This window comes from Glycine soja, chromosome 17 (assembly GCF_004193775.1).
Source record: "Glycine soja cultivar W05 chromosome 17, ASM419377v2, whole genome shotgun sequence".
Taxonomy (NCBI): Eukaryota; Viridiplantae; Streptophyta; class Magnoliopsida; order Fabales; family Fabaceae; genus Glycine; species Glycine soja.
In genome coordinates this window covers 2492850-2513902 of record NC_041018.1, presented here as the reverse complement: position 1 = coordinate 2513902, position 21053 = coordinate 2492850, and the positions used below count along the sequence as shown (strand labels likewise).

The 21053-nt window shown below is 32.2% G+C and overlaps 5 protein-coding genes across 5 annotated transcripts; 3 read left to right on the top strand and 2 right to left on the bottom strand.

Annotated features, from left to right (window-relative positions):
* Positions 1–2317: 2317 nt before the first annotated feature.
* LOC114392938 (probable ubiquitin-conjugating enzyme E2 24) lies at positions 2318–3578 on the top strand. Its single transcript, XM_028354202.1, has one exon. It carries the CDS (start codon positions 2403–2405, stop codon positions 3414–3416), a length of 1014 nt encoding a protein of 337 aa, XP_028210003.1. The 5' UTR covers positions 2318–2402; the 3' UTR covers positions 3417–3578.
* A 5143-nt stretch (positions 3579–8721) lies between these two features.
* On the top strand, positions 8722–9021 carry LOC114393480 (putative ubiquitin-conjugating enzyme E2 38). Its single transcript, XM_028354832.1, has one exon. The coding sequence runs from the start codon at positions 8722–8724 to the stop codon at positions 9019–9021; it is 300 nt and encodes a 99-aa protein (XP_028210633.1).
* Positions 9022–11779: 2758 nt separating this feature from the next.
* On the top strand, positions 11780–12910 carry LOC114393479 (putative ubiquitin-conjugating enzyme E2 38). Its single transcript, XM_028354830.1, has one exon. It carries the CDS (start codon positions 11894–11896, stop codon positions 12908–12910), a length of 1017 nt encoding a protein of 338 aa, XP_028210631.1. The 5' UTR covers positions 11780–11893.
* Positions 12911–14878: 1968 nt separating this feature from the next.
* On the bottom strand, positions 14879–17246 carry LOC114391981 (probable enoyl-CoA hydratase 1, peroxisomal). The gene is made up of 3 exons (XM_028353005.1): positions 16730–17246; positions 16000–16282; positions 14879–15184 (listed from the first exon to the last, which is right to left on the bottom strand). Exons 1-3 carry the CDS (start codon positions 17137–17139, stop codon positions 15083–15085), a joined length of 795 nt encoding a protein of 264 aa, XP_028208806.1. The 5' UTR covers positions 17140–17246; the 3' UTR covers positions 14879–15082.
* Positions 17247–17643: 397 nt separating this feature from the next.
* LOC114393188 (GDSL esterase/lipase At4g16230-like) lies at positions 17644–19878 on the bottom strand. Its single transcript, XM_028354452.1, has 5 exons — positions 19505–19878; positions 19297–19424; positions 18886–19131; positions 18500–18755; positions 17644–18375 (listed from the first exon to the last, which is right to left on the bottom strand). Exons 1-5 carry the CDS (start codon positions 19758–19760, stop codon positions 18152–18154), a joined length of 1110 nt encoding a protein of 369 aa, XP_028210253.1. The 5' UTR covers positions 19761–19878; the 3' UTR covers positions 17644–18151.
* Between the last annotated feature and the right edge of the window lie 1175 nt (positions 19879–21053).

Genomic DNA, 21053 nt, shown 5'->3' with positions numbered 1-21053 from the left:
GCAAAGACAAGGGAACTGCTCAAGCGATGCCGGTGTTCGCAGTCGAAAGGCTCTGAAGGTTTTGAATCGTCGTTGTTCACCATCTGCCAGATCCTCGTCGCCGTTGGTTGAAGTCACCGCCACAAAGAGGGTCTAACTTGTTTAATGTAGATCGCATCCCCAACAGGGTTTTCGCCATACCAGACTATTTGGTCCTTGTCGCCGTCCGACGAGGTCGCCGCCACAAAGAGGGATTGAATGTTTGAGAATATTGAACGAAATTTTGGGTTAATTGGGAGAATAAGTTCTGTTAAAATCTGGGGTAATTTTGGGTTTTGCTAAAAATAGATAGGATATATATGCAATTTACTTTAAAAATTTAATGAAAAATTAACCCCATTTAGATACAGGGGTTGCCAAAAGAAATATTTGAAAAAAAAAATAGAATACGTGTGTAATTAAAGTAAAACTGATGGGTGCCAAATAATAATGGGAAAAGTTTAAATTATATTTTGTAATTATTAATTTTTCTTTCTTTAAAATATATGTTTTCATAAAGAAAAATAAATGATTCAAATTTATTTATCTTACTCTCACATGAAATTAGTCATCTCACTGAATATGTTCAGACACTTACACACCCATCAATTTTAAAATAATTTAATAAAAATGTCTGACGTTAATTTACTGAAATATGTATTGCATTGCAAATATCATCTTTATAAATTATTTCACCGTTATTATTGTATAAGTATATGTTTTGTTAAATTTTAGTCATACTGAGTTTTTTTTTTTGAAGTTTTAGAATTATCTTCATATTAAGAATTTCTCACCACGTTTAAGATATTGGTTGATTGTTAAAAAAAATACATTACTTTTTTTTATATATATATTACATAATATTCACTTGAGAAAATCTTACTTGAATCGGTTAACTCTATTTCTGATATTTAACGCAAATGATCACACTAAAATTCGTTCTTGTTGTCTCTTTGGAAAAAAAAAATATTATTGTTTATTGTAATCCTACTATGTTCGAACGAGAGATTAAATAATACCTACTGTTTATACAAAAAATAAATAAAAATAAAAATAATTTATTTCTTTAAATATTATTTTGGTCAAATTAGTATGAATCATTTTTTTATAAAATAATATTTTTTTGGTTAAATTTAAGAATTTCTTAAACATCTATAAAAAAATGGTGTATGTACGTTTTAGAATATTACTACTTTCACTTACCCCTATACCCATGGCAGTGACACGATATATAGCACGGCTTACCTTATAACAGTACATACTTGTTTCAGCCAGAGTTTATTTGATTATTTACTTGTCCTATTATTCTAATTGTGTTATAACTGATAGCTAGCAATATTGTAACTTTGCAAGGTTGATATATACAGCCGATCCCTTTTTACTATACTATCAGCTAAAAAAAAGAGTTAAATCATCACTGCGATGTGGACTAAATACAGAATAGGAGTAAAGTATCAAATAAGGTTATTTTGGACAATATTAGTTCTGCTTGGCAGTCACTTTCAAGTTTCAAGTTTCAAGTTTGAGAGACTAGACTAACTCAACTTGCCTAGTTTTTTCTTAATTAATTGAAACTTTACATATATGGCTATGTAATAGTCCATACATATCCGCATTAATATAGATGGCTCATCTTTTTTCACATCTGCAATTAGTTTGATCGAGGGACAGCCAAAATGATATAGGGTATACATAAGATGCCTCCAACTATTGAAGAAAAAAACAATAACCAAATGTATTTAAGATTTGCATATATGCACCCAGAAATGTTTGAATTGAACAGACTTCCAATGGTATGCAAGAATGCTATTGAGTGAAATGGGTCAATTTTTCACTTTGACAGTATGATCATCATGAAAAGTTGCGTACAAATGTAAGGCTACATAAAGGATTAATTTATTATTATGAATTCAAAGTTTACATGATTGATACATTATATGGCTGGATTTAGTCTTATTTGACAGTTGTCAACGGAAGTATATATGCTATTACAGTATTACTGGTTAGTTATCTGCAACATTGGACATAGTTTTCAGTTTTATTAATTTTAGCTCTTATAATTCACTGAATAAATCTTTATTTTGTATAATTAAAAATTATAATAAATAAATACTTTTAATATATAATAAATTTTAATTTTTTTAATAAATAATTTATATTATAAAACAAAGTTATTTTATCTACTGATAATTTTATTTAAAAACAATTAAAATTTATTAAAAATAAGGATGAAAATGATAGATTAAAATAAATATAAATGTCACTGTTCGTTTGTTAAATCTGGCTTTCTTCTCAAGTCTCACACCTTGTAAGAGTTTTTCTCTCACTCCGATTCAGGTTCCAATTCCTTGAATTGACGGAGAAGCAATCTAGAAAAATTTAACATGGAAGTAAAGACGAATGAGTTTGGGCACTTCGACGTCGTTTCGGATGACTCAGATCACCACTTTCTGGGTTCAAATAATGGAAAATGCTTCTATGATTCAAATAGTAAAGTCTACAGAACCATTATGAAAGAGTGGAAAATCCTGGAGCAAAGCTTACCCGAATCAATCTACGTGCGTGTCTACGAGCGACGCATTGATCTAATGAGGGCCGTGATCGTAGGTACCGCGGGCACACCTTACCACGATGGTCTCTTCTTCTTCGACATCATGTTCCCCTCTGATTACCCTAAACACCCTCCAATGCTGCATTTCCATTCCTTCGGGTACCGAATCAACCCAAATCTCTACATCAACGGCAAAGTGTGTTTGAGCCTTCTGAACACGTGGAACGGGAAAGGAACGGAGATGTGGGACCCATCCAAGTCGACGATGCTCCAAGTGCTGGTCTCCATCCAAGGACTCGTTCTCAACAAGAACCCTTACTTTAACGAGCCTCTGCGTCTCTTCGATTCTGAGAGCAAGTCACGTGTCTACAACGAGAACGCGTTCATCATTACTTGCTACACCTCCTTCCTTCTGCTTCAGAGGCCGCTCCGAAACTTCGAAGCATTCGTCAGTGCCCATTTTTGCGAGCGGGCGTTTCCGATTCTCTCTGCCTGCAGCGACTACGTGAACGGGCGCGTGGAAGTTGGGTACTATTCTAGTGACCTGCGTTCGTCTTCGTCAACGGTACGAGTTTCAAGGGAATTCAAGGAGAAGATGATACAGTTTTACCCTAAGCTTTTTCAAGCGTTTCGACTGAAAGGTGCTTCTGTGGGGGGTTTGGTCGAACACTTGGAGTTGGAGATTGAGCAATCCGAAAAGAAAAGTAGCGGCGGCGGGCAAAGGCAGCAATTGAAGAACAAAAGCAGAAGAATCTTCAAGAAGGTCATGGAAAAGATCAAACAAACTTTGGGATGGAAGAAAAAGAGCCAGATTGAAGGGAGAGATCGCAGTCTTCAAAGTTCTTAAAAATAAAACTATGCCTCTTTTACTGCTTCTTCTTTATTATTATTAATTTTAATAATTCAACAAGTAGTGTACAGTGTACTGCGCTTAGTTTATTATGGCGGATTGATAAAATTTGATGCTTGATTGGAAGGAGAAAAAAAAAAAGGTTAGTTTTTTCATTTACACCTCCTTTCTTCTGCTTGGCCGGTCACCACTCTGCTATACAAATGATAGTCTTGGCTTTTATTTCCTTTCCTTTAAAGCAAGCCGCAAATCTGCAAAATGCATATGCAAATGTACTTATTATTAAAATCATCTCTCTCTTGTCTAGTTTTTGCATTTTTTTTTCTTCTTTTCATTATATTAATTACAGTATTATATTTTTCATCTGTCTCTCTTTTAAGTATTATGTAATTTTTGTATTTCCTTTTCATCGCGCTATACACTCCCATGACACGAATACAAACACACATCCTTCTTGAAAATAAAAGGAATCATCCTTTCCCGCACCCCCTCACATGCTCGTGTGTGTGTATGTGTATGTATATATATATTTTGTATTTTTTTTTACTGAAATATATTTTTTATTTATCTAATATATTAATAGTGTTTTTAATTATTATCTAGAGTAAGTTTAAAGAATTTTAGATTGTTAACAATTTAGAAATTCTTTTAATTATGCCATTTTATTTAATAACAATAAATTATTTAAAAGTTATATTAATAATAATTTATGATTGAATGATAATTTAAAAGTGTATCCCAGTTTTTCATTTTCACAATTGTTTTTCTTTTGGTGATGCTATTTTATTCTATTTATAACTCGTGCGTGGCTCCTCTTTATTGTTAAGTGGTGATGGTCTAAGATGCGAAAAGACGAAATTAAAGTGTAATTTTTTAATTCTTTCATATATTCTTTAGAATCAAAATTTAATTTTTAATTAAGTAATTTTCTTATAGCATGAATTATTATATGGCAAAACTCTATCAAATATAATGAGAGAATAATACTAAAAGTACTAAAAATCTTTGGCATATTGATCTAAAAATTAAAATACTGAAAGTACTTAAATCAGAGGATAATACTAAAATTACTTGAAATCCTTAGCGTAAAGTTTGTCTGAAAATTGAAAAGTAATTGTGTGAGAAATATTATAAGGAAAACTCTTATCATAATCATATCAGAGAATAATACTAAAAGTACTTAAATAAGAGAATAATGCAAAAAATAGTTAAATCCTTAGCATAAAAGTTTGTCTAAAAATTAAAATGCTAAAACTACTTAAATCAAAAGGTAATTCCAAAATACTTAAAATCCTTAGATAATTTTGTTTGAAAGTTAAAAAAGGTGCGTGTATGTGTCCCATAAATCAGTTATTTTAAAATATGTCCCAGTGACTTGTTAGATTGGAGGAGATGAAACTTATCCGATAGATTAAGGTTTGACTCTGTTGATTTTAATTTTTAAAGAAAATCAGTGACTCGACGGTGAAAAAAAATGGACTGTCATGTAAAAAACATATCATCAAGATTGCGTTGTTGCCGGAAGTTTGTAATCATACTGCTTCTGCATTGTGGGCATATGCTTCGTTTAAGAGAGATAAATTAAAACGAGAGAGAGAGAAACAAACAAATCAGAAACAGAACGAGATAGATAAAAGAAACAAAGCATAAAATATGGTGATGAAATTAGGAAGAAGAGGAACTCCGCGGTCTATGATTGACGTTTGACGAAGGCTAATGTGAGACTCTGTTAACACGAGTCTTTTTAATTATTAGAAGCTTTAAGATTTTGTTAAGAACCAAATTATTTTTTATATAAAATATTATGACTTTTAGATTCTGAAATCACCCCTAACCCTAAAACCTGATATCAACAAAACTGAATATTACTAAAATAAAATCATTATTTTGGTTACATAAAAAAACCACTGTTTGGAAGAAACAGAAAAATCATTCAAGTTATCAGGGGAGATTCTCCATCTGATTCTATCGTGAAAATAGGGGCCTTGCTATCTATGTAACTAATGGGTATTATTATTTATTGGAGAAAGCCAAAAACATTATCCATGTGTGGTGTCCTGATTTAATTGTGTTTTGATTTCCTTAGATAATTATTGACAATAGAGGATGGGAGGGATATTTGGTTGAAGTCTTGGTTATTTTGTATTTACACTTTCAGGTGAAAGTTTATAAATAGAAACTAACCAATAGGCAAACTGTAGCGAGTAAATATGGAGATGTAATGTTGACTTATTAATATTTATCTTGAAACACAAATCAATAGAAAATTTGTAATTAATGTGTATTTGTGTATGTGTTGGTGGTATCTCTGTACCAATTATTAATTTAATTATCTTATTTTTCCGATTAAAAAATATGGGTATTATTTAATTTCCATTATGTAAGGAACAACAAAACTGATGAACTTTAGTTATGTACACCTACCTTTCCCCTTCATTTTTTTTTCACTTGTCCCAAACTACCCTGGTATCTTTATTGTTCTCATACAATCTTCCATGAGAAAAGAAAATACATCCCTCTCTAATAGAATGTTTGATGGAATGAAATGAGCATCAAATCAAATAGAAGTGAAATGATATGAAAGTTTTGAACTAAATAAATAAAAGGAAAAATATGAATCTCATTTATTTTTTTTAACTTTCTTTCACTGCAAACAGGGCTCAGTCATGAACACACCCGAGAGACCAAATGAGGAAATAATTTTTAAGAAATTAAAAAATTGACAATTCTTCTCAAACTAATTCTCAAAACCCCTTACGGCGGCTTATGCTGGTTTCTTTTTTCTTCATTTGCGGTTTTGGATTTGGACTTGGTTTTCACAAAGTCTAATATTTTGTATATCTTTTTGGTCCTTCTGCTCTTTCGGTTATGAATTTTCTCCTTAATTGTTCGCACTCTGATTGATATTTTTTATGATTACTTGTTAAGAACTGCGTTTTTCTTCATTTAGTGTATTTTGTCATTAGGAATACAAGTTTAGAAGGAGTTTGTGCTCGAGATGATTTTGCTCTGTGTCCTGGATTGACCACATATCATGTGATTCTGGTATGCCTATTGAATTAGGATCCTATTTTGCAATCCCAACAAAATAGGTGTATGGAATTAAGGTATGGATGAGGGTATGCGTGGTTGAACTCCAAGGAGGTACAAGAATTCAACCTCGTGAATGTTGTTTCCGTGGGAAAAAAAGTAGAATGACATGGGAGTATAAGGTGAGTTGGGGGACGGGACGGGACGGGTTTAGGAAAGAAAGAAAATTAAAGTTAATTAGCTACAAACGGGACGGGTTTATGAGTAAAAATAAAAAGAAATGAGAAGTATATTATTAATTTAGTTATGGTATATTTAACAATTGCCTATTCATACTAATAAGTATAGCTGAGTTGATAATATATATTAAAAATATTGAAGAGGTTTTGAATTCGATCTAAGAAAGATATGTAAGCATATATACATTCTTAAGGATGTGATTACAATGCTGTAATTAGAAAATAAAATCATTATAGCAACTAATGTTTTAGTCCGTGTATTGCTTGGGCTTATTTAATTTTTCACTATCTTGTTTATATAGTTAATAGATTTTTTTAAAAAATATCACAATAAATTAGAGACTGTAAATTTCTAAAAAACAACACATTGATAGAAATTTGAAAAAAAAAAAAGATAATTTATTCCTAAGAAACTAGAGACTACAACACGAAGAATAAAATAAGGGAAGAGCCGTAAAAAAATATACAATAAGGAAAGAGTCGTAAAAAAATAATGTGTATATATATATATATATATATATATATATATATATATATATATATATATATATATATATATATATATATATATATTGTGTAACTCGATCGTATTTTAGATGAAAGAGACTTAGTTCAAATACCTTTAAGTGTGAAGTGTAATATGTCTCCTTAGGTTAGGTTAAGTATCAAGGTATATATAGATATATGTCATAACTGACTAATCTGATATTCCCGAGAGAAGGTTTATCTTATCTTATCGTTGCTTGACGTTTCGAGATCACTGGACATGTTAGGCAGTTTATGTGGCTTAGTAGCCTAGGATGCATAATGGGTCATGTATCTAGTAAACCTAGAGCATTGGTCCATTCCCGAGATGGTTCAACAAAAGGGGTTTGACCTAAGGGTATATAATCTTACAATCTTGAATGCAAGAGCACGAAGGGACTTAGTGTCAGTCTGGTCGTCTCTTCTCTATCCGGGGGGTATACAATCCTACAGTCCCGAGTGCGTGAGTACAAATGGACTAAGTGTCAGTTTGATCATCTCTTCTTCGATTGAGGGTCTCCAAAGAATACATAGCCCCACAACTTCAAGTGCGAGAGCACAAAGGGACTAAGTGTTAGTCTGGTCATCTCTTCTTTCGTAGAGGGTCTCCGAAGGATACACAGTCCTACAATCTTGAGTGCAAAAAACACGAAGAAACTAAGCATCAATTTGGTCGTCTCTTCTCTGATCGAGATGCTTCGATAAATACACACACACACACACACACACACACACACATATATATATATATATATATATATATATATATATATATATATATAACAATTATGAATAATTATAAAACACATATAAAAATATTTGTCATTGATATCATAACTTTTTTCTATAGATTTTAATATCAATAACAATTAATTTTGAATATCTCATAATTAAGTATATTATTCTAAGAAATAAAATGAAGTTTAAATATCTTTAGTATTAACTTTAAAAACTAAATTCTTCAACAAAAACAACTTAAAAAATAATTTGAAATTATTGATGAAAGAGAGAAATCGGTTTAAAAAATAGAGTTACAACCGATAAGTCATTAGTATGGGTGATATTAGACTTAATTTCCTTAAAAATGATCTTGAATTTAAGTTTTATGGATGAAAAAAAAGTAATTAGAAGAAAAAAACTTACCAAAGGTGATCAGTTAGACTTTCCGATGATCATTAACCACTGTCAAAGCCTATAAATACTCCATACCAATAATATGGTTAAAAAAATGATAAAATAACTATTAGGAAAAAATAGCACTAGATAAAATACATTATATCTTAATAGAAAAAAAATTCAAAATAATGATAAATATGAGAGACACAAGAGTGTAAAAGAAGGAGAATATATACGGGTATATGTTTACATAAGGAGAAGGAGGTTAGGTAAAATTAGTTTCATGTTGATTAGAAGAAGTATGTTTTTTAAGCAAAAAAGTATTTTACTAGAGCCTTCTAAACACGTTGACAGGAAAAAAGACGGAGAAGTGGAACCCATCTAGGTCCACGATGCTCCAAGTGTTGGTCTCCATTCAAGCACTGGTTCTGAACGAGAAACCGTATTATAACGAGCCTGGTGTTGCGTCCTCCGAGTCGGCATCACATGTCTACAATGAGAACGCGTTTCTTATTACCTGCAAAACCTCCTATCTTCTGCTTCGGATCCCTCCCAGCGAGCGTTTCGGATTCTCTCAGGCCTGCAACGAGTACGCGAATGGGTGCATGAGTGTTGGCTATTACTCTTCTGACTTTCCTCGTCCGTCTAAGTCGGATACAAGTTTCTCAGGTGTTCAAGGTGAAGATCATTGACATTTATTATCCTCTGCTTCTTCGAGCGTTTCGACTCAATGGAGCTTCTTTGGAATGTTTGGACGAACACTTGGATCTCGAGATGAAGCAATCCAAAAACAAAAACAGCGGAATCTTCAAGGACAAGAACGTCTTGAAGCTCTACAGGAAGCAAAACAAAACCAGTGAAATCTTCAAGAATGTCATGAAAATGACAATTATTGGTTCTTTAACAGTCTTAATTTGTGTTTTTCCTTTTTTTATCTTTGAACTAGTGCCCATAATCCTAATTTGTGTTTTTTTCTTTTCTATGTTTGAACAAGTAGTAGTATTTCCCATAGTTTATTGTGATCAATTGATTAGATTGGATGCTTTGATTGGAAGATCAAAGAATTAGTGTGTTAAATGAGAAATTATTAGGTGTTTATGGCCATTATTTGTTAATGATGATCTCAATTAATTTTAATATTATATATTTTTAATCTTTTCATTTAAAAGAAAATTTAATAATGCCTAATTACACGTCTTAACTAGATTAATGGTAATTATGTAATTTCATAGTAGTATTTCTTAACAACTTTATGTTTTCTTCCTCTAAAAAAACATAACTTTATTTTACACCCGCTTCTTCTTCTAGAGAGGACTATGGTGCTACTTTATTAAAGTTTATGATGCAAGTTGTTGTCATTTCATATCCTTTTAAACAAGTGATACATATGTAAATTCCAGTTATTATTAAATTACACTTCAAATAATTTTACATTGTGCACGTATGACCCCTCTTCTCTTATTCTTTTTTTATCTTTCAAAACAATTTATATATTATTTTTCAATCAAAATTTTATTATTTTCGTGTGGGAAAAAGGAACAATAAATTACAAACGAGGAAACCATGTGCCAATAGGATCAGTTTGCAAAACAAGCCCTAGTCCAAGAGGCGGAGAGCCACGAATATGGAGCAAGCCTAGGCTGTAACATGTCACTAATGGAGTCAGTGATAGCCGCATAATCATGACTCATGAGAAAAGGAATGCGATGGATATGTGTGGAGTCCGTATAGCAATAAACGTTATGACAACCATACTCCTATAAGCAAACCTTAGACCATGGAATAAACCCATGAGTATGATTAGTTTCACCAAAGATAACCTGAAAAACCCATTATCCAATCACCATATTCTTTTCTAATTGATTTTTAATGAAATCAGTAATTACTGCCAACATTTATAGCATCAATTATTAGAAGGCAAAACTTTGTCTTATTAAGAGAATAATATAATTACATTTATAAGAAATAAATAACTTTTAACAAACCAACATGTTATTAATGTTATTAATCTGAGTGTTACAATGCTCGGACTCCTTAATCAAGGGCAATTGTTATTTTCACTTCCCTTATTACTAGTACATTCTCCTTTGTAATTTTATTTTACTGGAATACCCTGTATTCCAAAAACTAATACACTCTCTTTTTACCGTATGGTGATTTTGTAAACAGGAGTTGGCAGTGAGAGGTCTTCTGGAAATCATTATGCCTTCAAACCTTCATAGACTAAGCGTAGGAATCATGAATTGATCAATGTGTTTTATTTAAAACAATAATTAGAAGTAAAACGAGGAAATGAGGAAGAAGTCAAAATAGGTTTTCGTGATTATGCATATTCAGATTGTACCATGATCATCCCTGAAGCGAACAAATGTAATTCTAATATTGCTTTTGAGTTGCAACATAATTATTCAGTGCAGTTTATCACTTTACTTCTTATTCCTTTTTTCTATTTCCATCCACACCTTTGTGTTATTGGATCTTCGATATTCGTTGTCATTATTTAAAGGGTTTTTCAATCACTTTGATTATTGGATCGGTCAGGCTGTTGAACAATTGTGCAAATTAAGTCTAAGGAAGGAGATCTTTAAAGAACGGAAAGCATGCAAAAGTGTTTGTGATAAGATTTCGGGAATCTGGTACCCAAAGGGAGGGAGAAGCATAAGGGGAGTGTATTAATTTCCAGAATTCAGGATTTTTTTTGGGTTTTTTTTTTAGAAAGGAGATTGCATTAGTAATAAGAATGAGTGGAAATAGCAATTCTTGATTATGATCTCAGGTTTGTACATAAAATAATATGATTAAGAGAATTTTTTTTAATAAAAATTAGATTGTTAAAATTTTTATGAAAATTAATCATCAGTGTATATTTTTTGGCTGAATTTTTTTTACCAATAATATGATAATAAAAATAATTATTTAAGACATAATAAATAATTTATATTTTGATAGTACAAATTTATTTTTAAATATTGATATCTAAAACGTAAATATCAAAATTCTGTTAAAAAATAAAGGTGAAAATTAAATGATAATAGATTGAAAAAGATAAGAGATTAATAACAATCTCTAAAGTTGGTTTTGTTAAAAAAAAACTTTGAAAAACATTTTAGTTAAAAGATAACTTCTAAAAATGCTCCAATTTAAAATAAATTTTTAAATTTATTTAAATAAAACATGTAATTAATTTCCTAAAAAATGGGGGAAGTATTTTAAATGCTTCAAATATTTGTTTTGTACATCTGTCAATCATCTTTGAATCATCATAAACAATTCAAATTTGTTTTCTTTAACATATATTTGTTATTTTATAACAATAAAATCTTTTTCGTGGGTGTTTGAATCTTCAAAAGATTATCTTGTTGTGGATTAATATACAAAAAACCTTATCTTATCTTTTTTATTTTTTGGAAAAAGTCACAAATTGCTCCTTATAATTAAGAGTCTGGTAGGCATTAGTATTCAGAAAGATATTAAAAAATTGAAAAACCTTACATTACACCTTTAAACGCTCCTTCAACGGAGAAAAGGAGTTTGATAGGCATTAGAAACATACTCGTGAAGAAGATGCAACAACCATTGAGAAACGCCATTGAAGTAACGACAAATGAGTTCGGGCAATTCGACGTGGTTTCAGATGATTCAGATCACCACTTTCTGGGTTCAGAGAAAGGAAAATGCTTCACCGATTCAAAGAGTGAAGCGTACCGCACCATCATGAGAGAGTGGAGAATCCTGGAGCATAACTTGCCCGAATCAATCTACGTGCGTGTCTACGAGCGACGCATTGATCTAATGAGGGCCGTGATTGTAGGTGCTGCCGGCACACCGTACCACGATGGTCTCTTCTTCTTCGACATTTTGTTCCCTTCTGATTACCCGAAGCACCCTCCAAAGCTGCATTTTGACTCTTTCGGGCTCCAGGTCAACCCAAATCTTCACCCCAGCGGCGAAGTGTGCTTGAGCCTTCTCAACACGTGGTACGGGAAAAAGAGGGAGAAGTGGGACCCATCAGGGTCGACCATGCTCCAAGTGTTGCTCTCCTTACAAAGTCTGGTTCTGAACGAGAACCCATACTTTAACGAGCCTGGTGCAACTACATTGGGGCGTTTAATAAACTTGGAGAGCACGTCACGTGTGTACAACGAGGACGTGTTCACCCAAACCTGTAAAATTTCCTTCCATCTGCTTCAGGATCCGCCTCGGAACTTTGAAGCCTTTGTCAGTGCCCATTTTCGCGAGCGAGCGTCACTGATTCTCGCGGCCTGCAATGAGTACGCGAATGGCCGCGTGAGAGTTGGGTATTACTCTTCTGATCACTTGCCTCCTTTGTCAAGGGTACAAGTTTCACGGAGTTTCAAGAAGCAGATGATAGAGTTTTACCCTCTGCTTCTTCGAGCGTTTCGACAGAACGATAGTGCTTCTTTGGGGGGTTTCGTCCAACACTTGGAGCTGGAGACGGAGGAATCCGAATACAAAAGCACTGAAATCATCGAGGAGGTCGTCAACAAGATAGTTATCGGTTCTTTAATCTTCTTAATTTGTCTTGTTTCTTATTTATTACTGAAAAGGTTGGTATTTTAATGAGAAATTATTAAGTGATTAATCTTTCGTCACCATTATCTGTTAATGATTTTAATCAATTTTTATATATGATATATTTTAAACTTTTTTTAACCTTTAGTATCATTTTCTTAAAAAAAAAATAACGACCGAAATCTGTTTTAAAACACAACTTACTTATCCTTAGTAAAATAAAATTCAAAAAATCGCCACTACTTACTGAAATTAATTACGAAGTAACATAACTTTTTATTTTTTACATTATACGATAATATCTTATCAGATGTTTTTTCTAATATCCAAAAATAAAACATGATTAAATAAATATTACTAGGTCTATCAAGGAAGATTGATTAGTCTAAGTGTGACACCATTCATCAATAATGGTGCATGTCGGATCAGTATTCAACCCACTTCAACAGTTAGTGGCCAGACCCAATGATGAGTGATAACCTTTATATAAGTAATATTCATAATAAATAAATATTTTTAAAATATAAATTTTTATGTTAGAATTTATAATAAATTGTTTAAACTGTGATATAAGATAATTTTTAATTAGACTAAAGTGTAGTTTTTGTTCCCATATTTTTTTAAAATTTATACTTTTAATTTTTTTTATTTTTTAATTAAAATATTTTATCTTTTACTTTTTTAAATTTGCGCATAGCTAGCACATGCCTCAGTGTATATCAACATCAACATATATACATATATAGACATTTTTTTTTTGTGTGTGTGGCTTGCAGATCCTATTTACCCCAGCTTTCCCTTCTTGTTATTCTCAATAATTATAAGAGGGTTTTTTTCTTTGACTGGTCTTCTAAATGATTTATCAAAGTTACACAAACTTTTCTTTATTAATTTGCTTTGATACCAAAAAAAAAACAACTTGCATCGATCATCAAATAAGTAAATTGTTCACTACTTCAAAAAAATGTAAATTGTTTATTGTTTATGTTAAAATTAAAAGTTATATTCTTACAATAATAAATGTAAACCTTGTAAATTAAAAGTAACGTAATTATTTTTCTCTATTAAAATTTAAAAGTTGCGTGAAATATCTAATAGTTTTTTTTTTTGAAAGGGGGTGAAATATCTTATAGTTGATGATTGTGATTTGGAATTCTTTTTAAGGGTTATATTGATAGGACAATTTTCAAAGATCATATTAAGTTAAAAATTTGAATTAAAGCTTCATCATAATTTTGGATTACTATTTTGAAATATTTGTAAATTTTGGAAAATTACAATCAATTGTTAGTATTGAACATATTTTAATTCAAGTTTTATGAATATTAAACTTCTGATCATTTTCTTAAATAATTAGAGCAAGAAATTTTAATTTATCAAACAGTTAATTAAATCGAATAATTTTTTTATTATTCCTGTTAAAAAAATCAATTGATTGGTTACTACAAATTTTACCAAAATTAACGTAAATGTTGAGAAATGTAAATATTGGAAGTTAATTTGTTAATCACTCTCATAAATATAAATATATTCCTACATTATAAATTAGAATACAAAATTTAAATCTAACGAAAAAAATTATAAATTTAGAAAAAGAGACTTTCACTTAATATTTTAATTTGACATTTTTAATATTATCTCTTCTCTACAGAAACAATTTCTCTCTCAATCAATCTCTTCCAATCTACCTTTTCCTTTTCTCTAACTTGAATTTCAATAAGTTTTTATAAGAGTTTGTCAAAAGTTAAAAACAACCCTAAATCACAATTGGGCGCAAGAACTAAGTACTCCACTAGAGTTCGAATTTGGCTCGTAGTTTTTTTTTTTTTTTTTTTTTGTGTATGTTACTTCATCGTAATTTACATTATTCATGTGAGACTTACACCTTTTACGTTTTACTTTAATTCAATTTTATTTTTTTTCATTTTTATCCTCTTAACCATTCACACATTTAAGAGTTCAATTCAGGGCAAGGGACTAATAGAATTTCCATATTTAAAAACACTAATACAGACATACTTAAGTCAACAAAAACCAGAAATAATTCATAACAACATTCATTTTGAATTTCGATGACGAGGAACTGCTATCATTTATATAATTCATTATTAAAAACCAAGGTAGGCCGATTTTTGTATGGAATAGTGCTCGTAAAACCCCAAATTGGGGAAGCAAACATATACACATTTACAGCACGAGAGATCAGCGAAAATAAAGAACCTACAATTTGGACTGTTTCTTGGAACTTCGACCAGCTATGAATTCCTGCATCTTCCTGAATTGCTCCTTCGTCATTCCGTTATAATAGTCATGAGCCCTCTCCTAAATTTCATACACAGGTAGAGAATTTGTATGTAAGATGATTTGGAGTGTACAATCCAAGTAAGGATTACAGATCACAAAGAAGAAAAAAATGAAATGGATAATACAGAGTGACAGACACAATAAGGAAAGAAATAGTTGCAAAGAGACAGTAAAGAAAGCAATCGCCAGATAGAATTTCAATTTAACACAACCTTTCTCTATTTGTTTCCAATAATTACGAAAGGTACAGAATATGAAATCTCCGGTTGACGAAAATTCCACTGTAGTCTGAGGTCCATTGATAGAATATCGTTAAGACAAATTAATCACAAGGATTGCAAACTAATTTGACTTTGGATAGACTTCCAGAGGCAAATTTGACCAATTAAATGCTTGTTCAAGATCTCAAACAAAATTTCCCACATTATAAGGTGAGCTAATGTGATCAACATTTTATCTTACTGAGACCATTTGTTCCAATTCTAACAATAAGATTTTTAATGATGTTACTGCTATAAAGTTTATACATAGTATAAACATACTTTAGACTTTTGAGGTTTTGCTCTTATGCTCTCTGCATTTCTATCAACAACAGGAACAGTAATCAATGGCTGCACCCCACACACTTGCTGATAAATTTAATTTCTATCCCAAGTACATTATTTTATATTCTTTTAGCCTATCATCCAACATTATTCTAAGCACCATTCAACATGTTATGACAGAGACAAACATCGTTGTTATGGTGGGCCTAGACCAGAGAACCAAACCAACCTGTCTCATTGAATTCATGTTATGTAATTATAGACACACAAATTCTACACAACACTGACCTTTTCAAGAGAAAGTGCGCGGCCAAGATCCAGCTTGAGGCCATCATTGATGACCGCCTTGTACCTCAAAACCAAGTCTTGGTTATTTTTCACAATGGCATCCGCAATTTCCCTGCTTTTCTTCAACAATTCAGCCTCTTCAATGACATGGTTCACCAAACCCAACCTCTCAGCTACCTCTGCAGTCAAAGGTGTGGCCGAGAGAGATACCTCCCGGGCTTTATTGGCCCCTATGATCTGCGAAAGCTTCTGAGACAAACCCCACGAAAGAAATATCCCGAACCTGCAACAATACCATGCTATAAGAACAGAAAATTATACATCCAATAATGTTGGAGATCCTGTGATATAGTCAAAATAGTGTATATAAGTGGAACAACTCTCATCTTATGAGTTAGCTTATTCCTACCGGTATTAGAGTCAAATCAAATTCTAAAATGATATCAAAGTCTATTCTAATAAATGTTGTTGGTGTATCGGTACAATTGCAAATAACTAATCCTACAAACACAGATTCTAAAATGGTCATGAAAGCTTATCTTAAGGATTGTTGTTAGATCCGTAAGGCCATCTCTTATCAGACCGTTGAGTCCCTAATATGAAACCACAATCAGAAATCTGATCTTGCAAATGCTAATTTCACGTTCAAGATGTTCAGTCCTACAATATTGACTATTGATATGAGAAAATTTGAAGAGTTGATTACATATAAGAAAAAAAGGGAACGAACCTAGCATGAGTGTCCATGAACTTAGATCCCTTGGCAGCAACCAAGATGTCACAGGCGAGGGCAATTTCGAAGCCAGCAGTGACGGCGAAACCTCGGATGGCTCCGATGATTGGCTTGCGGCAGAGCTCCATTTGCACCACCGGGTCGCTCTCAGGGTCCTTCACATCGCCCTTGAACACGTCCTCTGCCGAAGTGAGATCCACGCCCGAACAGAAAGACCGGCCCGACCCGGTTAATATGACGACCCGCACCGACTCGTCCCGGTCGAGTCTCTTGAAAGCCTGGGCCAGGTCCACCATCATGGGCCGGGTCAGCGAGTTAAGGGAACCGGGACGATTAATCATCACCAGTGCGACGCCGTTTGACTCGCGCTTCACCAGTATCAGTTTCTCCGGCGATTGCCCATCCATGTTTGACCCGAATCGATCTTGCTCGCTGGTTTCGATAGATAGCTATTATAGTACTTATTTACGTTAGATTGATTATTAGTATCAATTGGGGCTTAAGAAGGGTGATTTCTGAGGATGGAGTGTTGAATTGAAGTGCGTGACGCCAACTAAGAAATGACGTGTCAGGTAATTATCCTTTATCCAACTTTCAAGCTTGAGATCAGTATTTTAGATATTTTTTAAGAATTAAAAATAATAATTTTGAATAGATAAAAATAAAAAAATTAAATTAAAAGGACTATAAATATATTTAAATTTTATTTTTTTCGTATATATTCCTATTTAACACTTGTGATTTATTACACAATTATTCCTATCATAAATATTAGATATTTATTAAATTATATGCATTAACCTTAAACGTGTAGTTGGTGAATAATATTAAATATTTCTTAAATTGTAATATACATTAACCTTAAGCATCAAGAGTTTTATTGAGAATGGAGTATTTTTAGTAAAAATATGTCGCGGATGTAACGTTAGAATCTTCCATTATAATTATTCGTGAATGGGTAGCAAGTGGGTGGATGGCTTATAAACATGGTGGCTTGAGATATCAGTAACATTGTATCTTTCATCGTATTGGGATATAGCACTTAATAGTTCATCAAATCTCATAAGCATATCAACTTTGAGGCACATTGCCATTCCCTAGGAGCAAAGACATCCTACCCAAACAAATTAACCAAATTTCCCATTCTTGTAAAATTTCAAGTCATGAAACTGAACACCAACACTCACTCATAGTTTTCGTTAACTCCTAATTTTTCTTTCATTTTTAAATATATAACTAAGCTAATTATATATATAAACTTAATTTGTACTGAAGCCTTTCGTACCATATAACATGGCAGATTAAAAACCCACTCCGCTTCAATTGCTATGGACATTTATCAATATATTACTTGCCCGTGATTTCAATCAGAAAATGTCATGACTCCTCCAAGCATCCATTGTCACCGGAAGAAACAGGTTAAGATTGAAAGAGTTGGCGAATGTTCTTTGGCCAAATATAATTGGAACCACCATCTAAGAGACGTTTAGCGATGATAACATTTGCAGCATCAGAAGGGTGGTAAGGGTCCCAAAACACATACTTGGATCGGTCCCAGCAAAGTCTCGATGTAGGACCACAGGGGATCAGACCTCCAAAGCGCCCAGCAACGTGACAGCAAGCAGAAAATGCATTATCAAAACCTGCCACACGTGTGGTGTGCACACACAACAAAATAGTGTCCTGATTAGTTCAAAAGCAACTTGCAAATTCAAGGTTTTAATAGATTAAATAATAGCCAAACAATTAAGATAGACACATATATACCAAGTGCTACATAACTCTGGAGAATATCTTGTAAAATTTGGTAGACATCTGCATAAACAAATACTGCACCCTCCAGATTTGAGTTGAGATCTGTAATGAGGCCCTTTAGCTGGGAATTAAATAACTGTGCCAGCTGATTGGGGAAAGCAACACAGCTATCTCCTGCACCTGGGTTTGCATCCCTCTGACTTGGTATACACCCAATGGGCCCCACATTTGCCACAACAATTTTTCTAGCTCCCAGGTTGAATAACCTCTGCATGTGGTAGAAAAATGTTAATTATATACGTATTACTATTACACCAATTAAAATTTTGTAGGAGAAATATTTAGAAACAAAGAAAAGGACTTTATAAAATTATAATGCCGAGAAAAATATATATTACAGTGAGCTGAACTCTGAGTTTTGACATCATGGTGGTCACAAAGATTTCTGGAGACGCCGATTTCCGCTCGGAAAATGTGAGTGCTGGTGCTAGGTAGTTATTTATGAAATCGTTTGAGCCTATTGTGACGGTGAACAATGCCCTTTTGAGTAGATTAAGAGCCGCAGGAACACCAATGCTGGATATGATGTCTTGCCTGGTATTTGCAAAACTATCTATCTGTGCGTCAAAGTTCAGTCGACCACCCTATCAATCCCATCACATATATGCACGCGTATGGTTATTATTCTACTAGAGAAATAACGAAAGAAATAATTAAATGGTCTAAGATCATCGAAAACACTCATGATGATATCCAATAATTTATCGATAATTAGATCTTAAACAATAGCTGCTGAAGCAGAAACTCACGAAGACTTTTCCAGTGAAATTGAGAATTCCACCTCCACCAGAGGCATAATTTACACCCTTCAGAATTACCGGTCCAATTGTGGAGGGTGCCAAATAAGGTGGGGTGAAACCGGTACCCAATTCCTGACCTGGTGAAGTAAGAAAAACTCATTAGACAAAAAAAAAATAATAAATTAAGTAGCATAGGAAAAAAGGTGGTAAATCTTGCCAACGATGTCCACGATGGTTCTTCCATTAGTGAACCTTCCCGTTGGTCTTCCAAAATCAATGCCATTGGGTAGATAATTAGCCTTTGAGAGGGAAACAAGGTAATTATTGTTTCCCGCGTCAACAAGTGAATCTCCGAATATAAAAGTAGAAGGGAGATCGTATGAAGTTGAAATGCCAAACAGGACCACCAAGACTACAAAAACTCGAAGCAGAATCCCAACATTATTGATGACCCTGTTCAAATGGATACCCATTAGAAAGAGTACAATAAGTTATCACTGCAACTGCAATCAAGTACTAAATCGGGATCCTCGATATGGTACGTATCCCTCTGCAGCTAAAATGTACCAAAAACAATGGGCTTTATAATGCGCAGAAGACGTTCCCACTAGCTATGAATAATAGAATTTTATAATAACAAATCAGATGAGGGCATAATATCATGCAGTGGGTCAACATTAATTGCTCTGCCTATAGAGCTACTAGCCTTGACCGTTTGGTTTGAAGAAATAAATGAGATTGAAAGAAAAACATTTGTTCAAGAGTTTAATACTATTAAACTATTCATCAATCTGAAATTACTTTTATATCACATATCACTTTTTAAATAATTATTTCACTTGTTTAAACAGGTGTTTGGAGCATCAACGTATAAAATCGGAAGCAACTAATACAAAAACGTGTATCTTTAACTTAGATTCAGACACATGTATTATAAAAGTTAATAAATTTGTTTTAGATAATATTTTATGTGATTGATTTACAATGTAAAATTCTTTTGTATTATAAATATATATATATTTTTTGTTTTTATTTATAATATTCAAATTTAAAATTATATTTTTTTAAGACTCAATTTATGATATTTTTTGTATTAATTATTTTTAGATTAAAAATACCCTTCATTAAAAAAAGAAAAAATATATTGATAAATTATTAGAAAAATAATAATAATGATTAAAGATAATTTTTTTAAAAAAATATAAATTTAAAATAAATGTATTACTATCAACAAAATTAATATTTTTTCTTAATATTAATGAATTAGGTAATTGAATCTTATATATAATAAGAGGAGAGGTGAAATATAATGTGATATCTCCAAAATGAATTAGTGAATAAAAAGTATTGGATATTACACTGAACTTGGAGAGTCAGTAATATTTATTTGTTTCAATTTTTCTGAGTAATTAATAACATTAATTAATATATTTTTTAATAAAAACTTTTTTGTTGATTGTTTGTTGGATTCATTATCATTGTTACTATCTGATCCTTTTTACAGAGATCTTGTGGAAAGTTTGTCTTTATTAATGCTTTTGTGCTACTACATTAAGTACTTTCTTTTATAAAAAAAAAAAACTCAAATAAAGATTTATTAATTAATTAAGTAGAAAGAGATTGAAAAATGAATTTCACATATTTTATACTACATTGTGAAAGCTTTTGACTTTCTGTGCAACACAACGAAATCCATCATAGCTTTGCTCTGTTGCTCACGAGGTTCTCAAATTTAAAATCATCTTCACCTACTAACAGTGCACTAG

Coding starts and splice junctions, on each gene's coding strand:
- LOC114392938 (XM_028354202.1), top strand. CDS start 2,403: ATGGAAGTAAAGACGAATGAGTTTGGGCACTTCGACGTCGTTTCGGAT.
- LOC114393480 (XM_028354832.1), top strand. CDS start 8,722: ATGCTCCAAGTGTTGGTCTCCATTCAAGCACTGGTTCTGAACGAGAAA.
- LOC114393479 (XM_028354830.1), top strand. CDS start 11,894: ATGCAACAACCATTGAGAAACGCCATTGAAGTAACGACAAATGAGTTC.
- LOC114391981 (XM_028353005.1), bottom strand. CDS start 17,139: ATGGATGGGCAATCGCCGGAGAAACTGATACTGGTGAAGCGCGAGTCA. Junction 16,283..16,729: donor TTCATGGACACTCATGCTAG/GTTCGTTCCCTT, acceptor GTATTGTTGCAG/GTTCGGGATATTTCTTTCGT. Junction 15,185..15,999: donor GCGCACTTTCTCTTGAAAAG/GTCAGTGTTGTG, acceptor TATGAAATTTAG/GAGAGGGCTCATGACTATTA.
- LOC114393188 (XM_028354452.1), bottom strand. CDS start 19,760: ATGGGTATCCATTTGAACAGGGTCATCAATAATGTTGGGATTCTGCTT. Junction 19,132..19,296: donor ATTTCACTGGAAAAGTCTTC/GTGAGTTTCTGC, acceptor TGGGATTGATAG/GGTGGTCGACTGAACTTTGA. Junction 18,756..18,885: donor AACTCAGAGTTCAGCTCACT/GTAATATATATT, acceptor TACCACATGCAG/AGGTTATTCAACCTGGGAGC.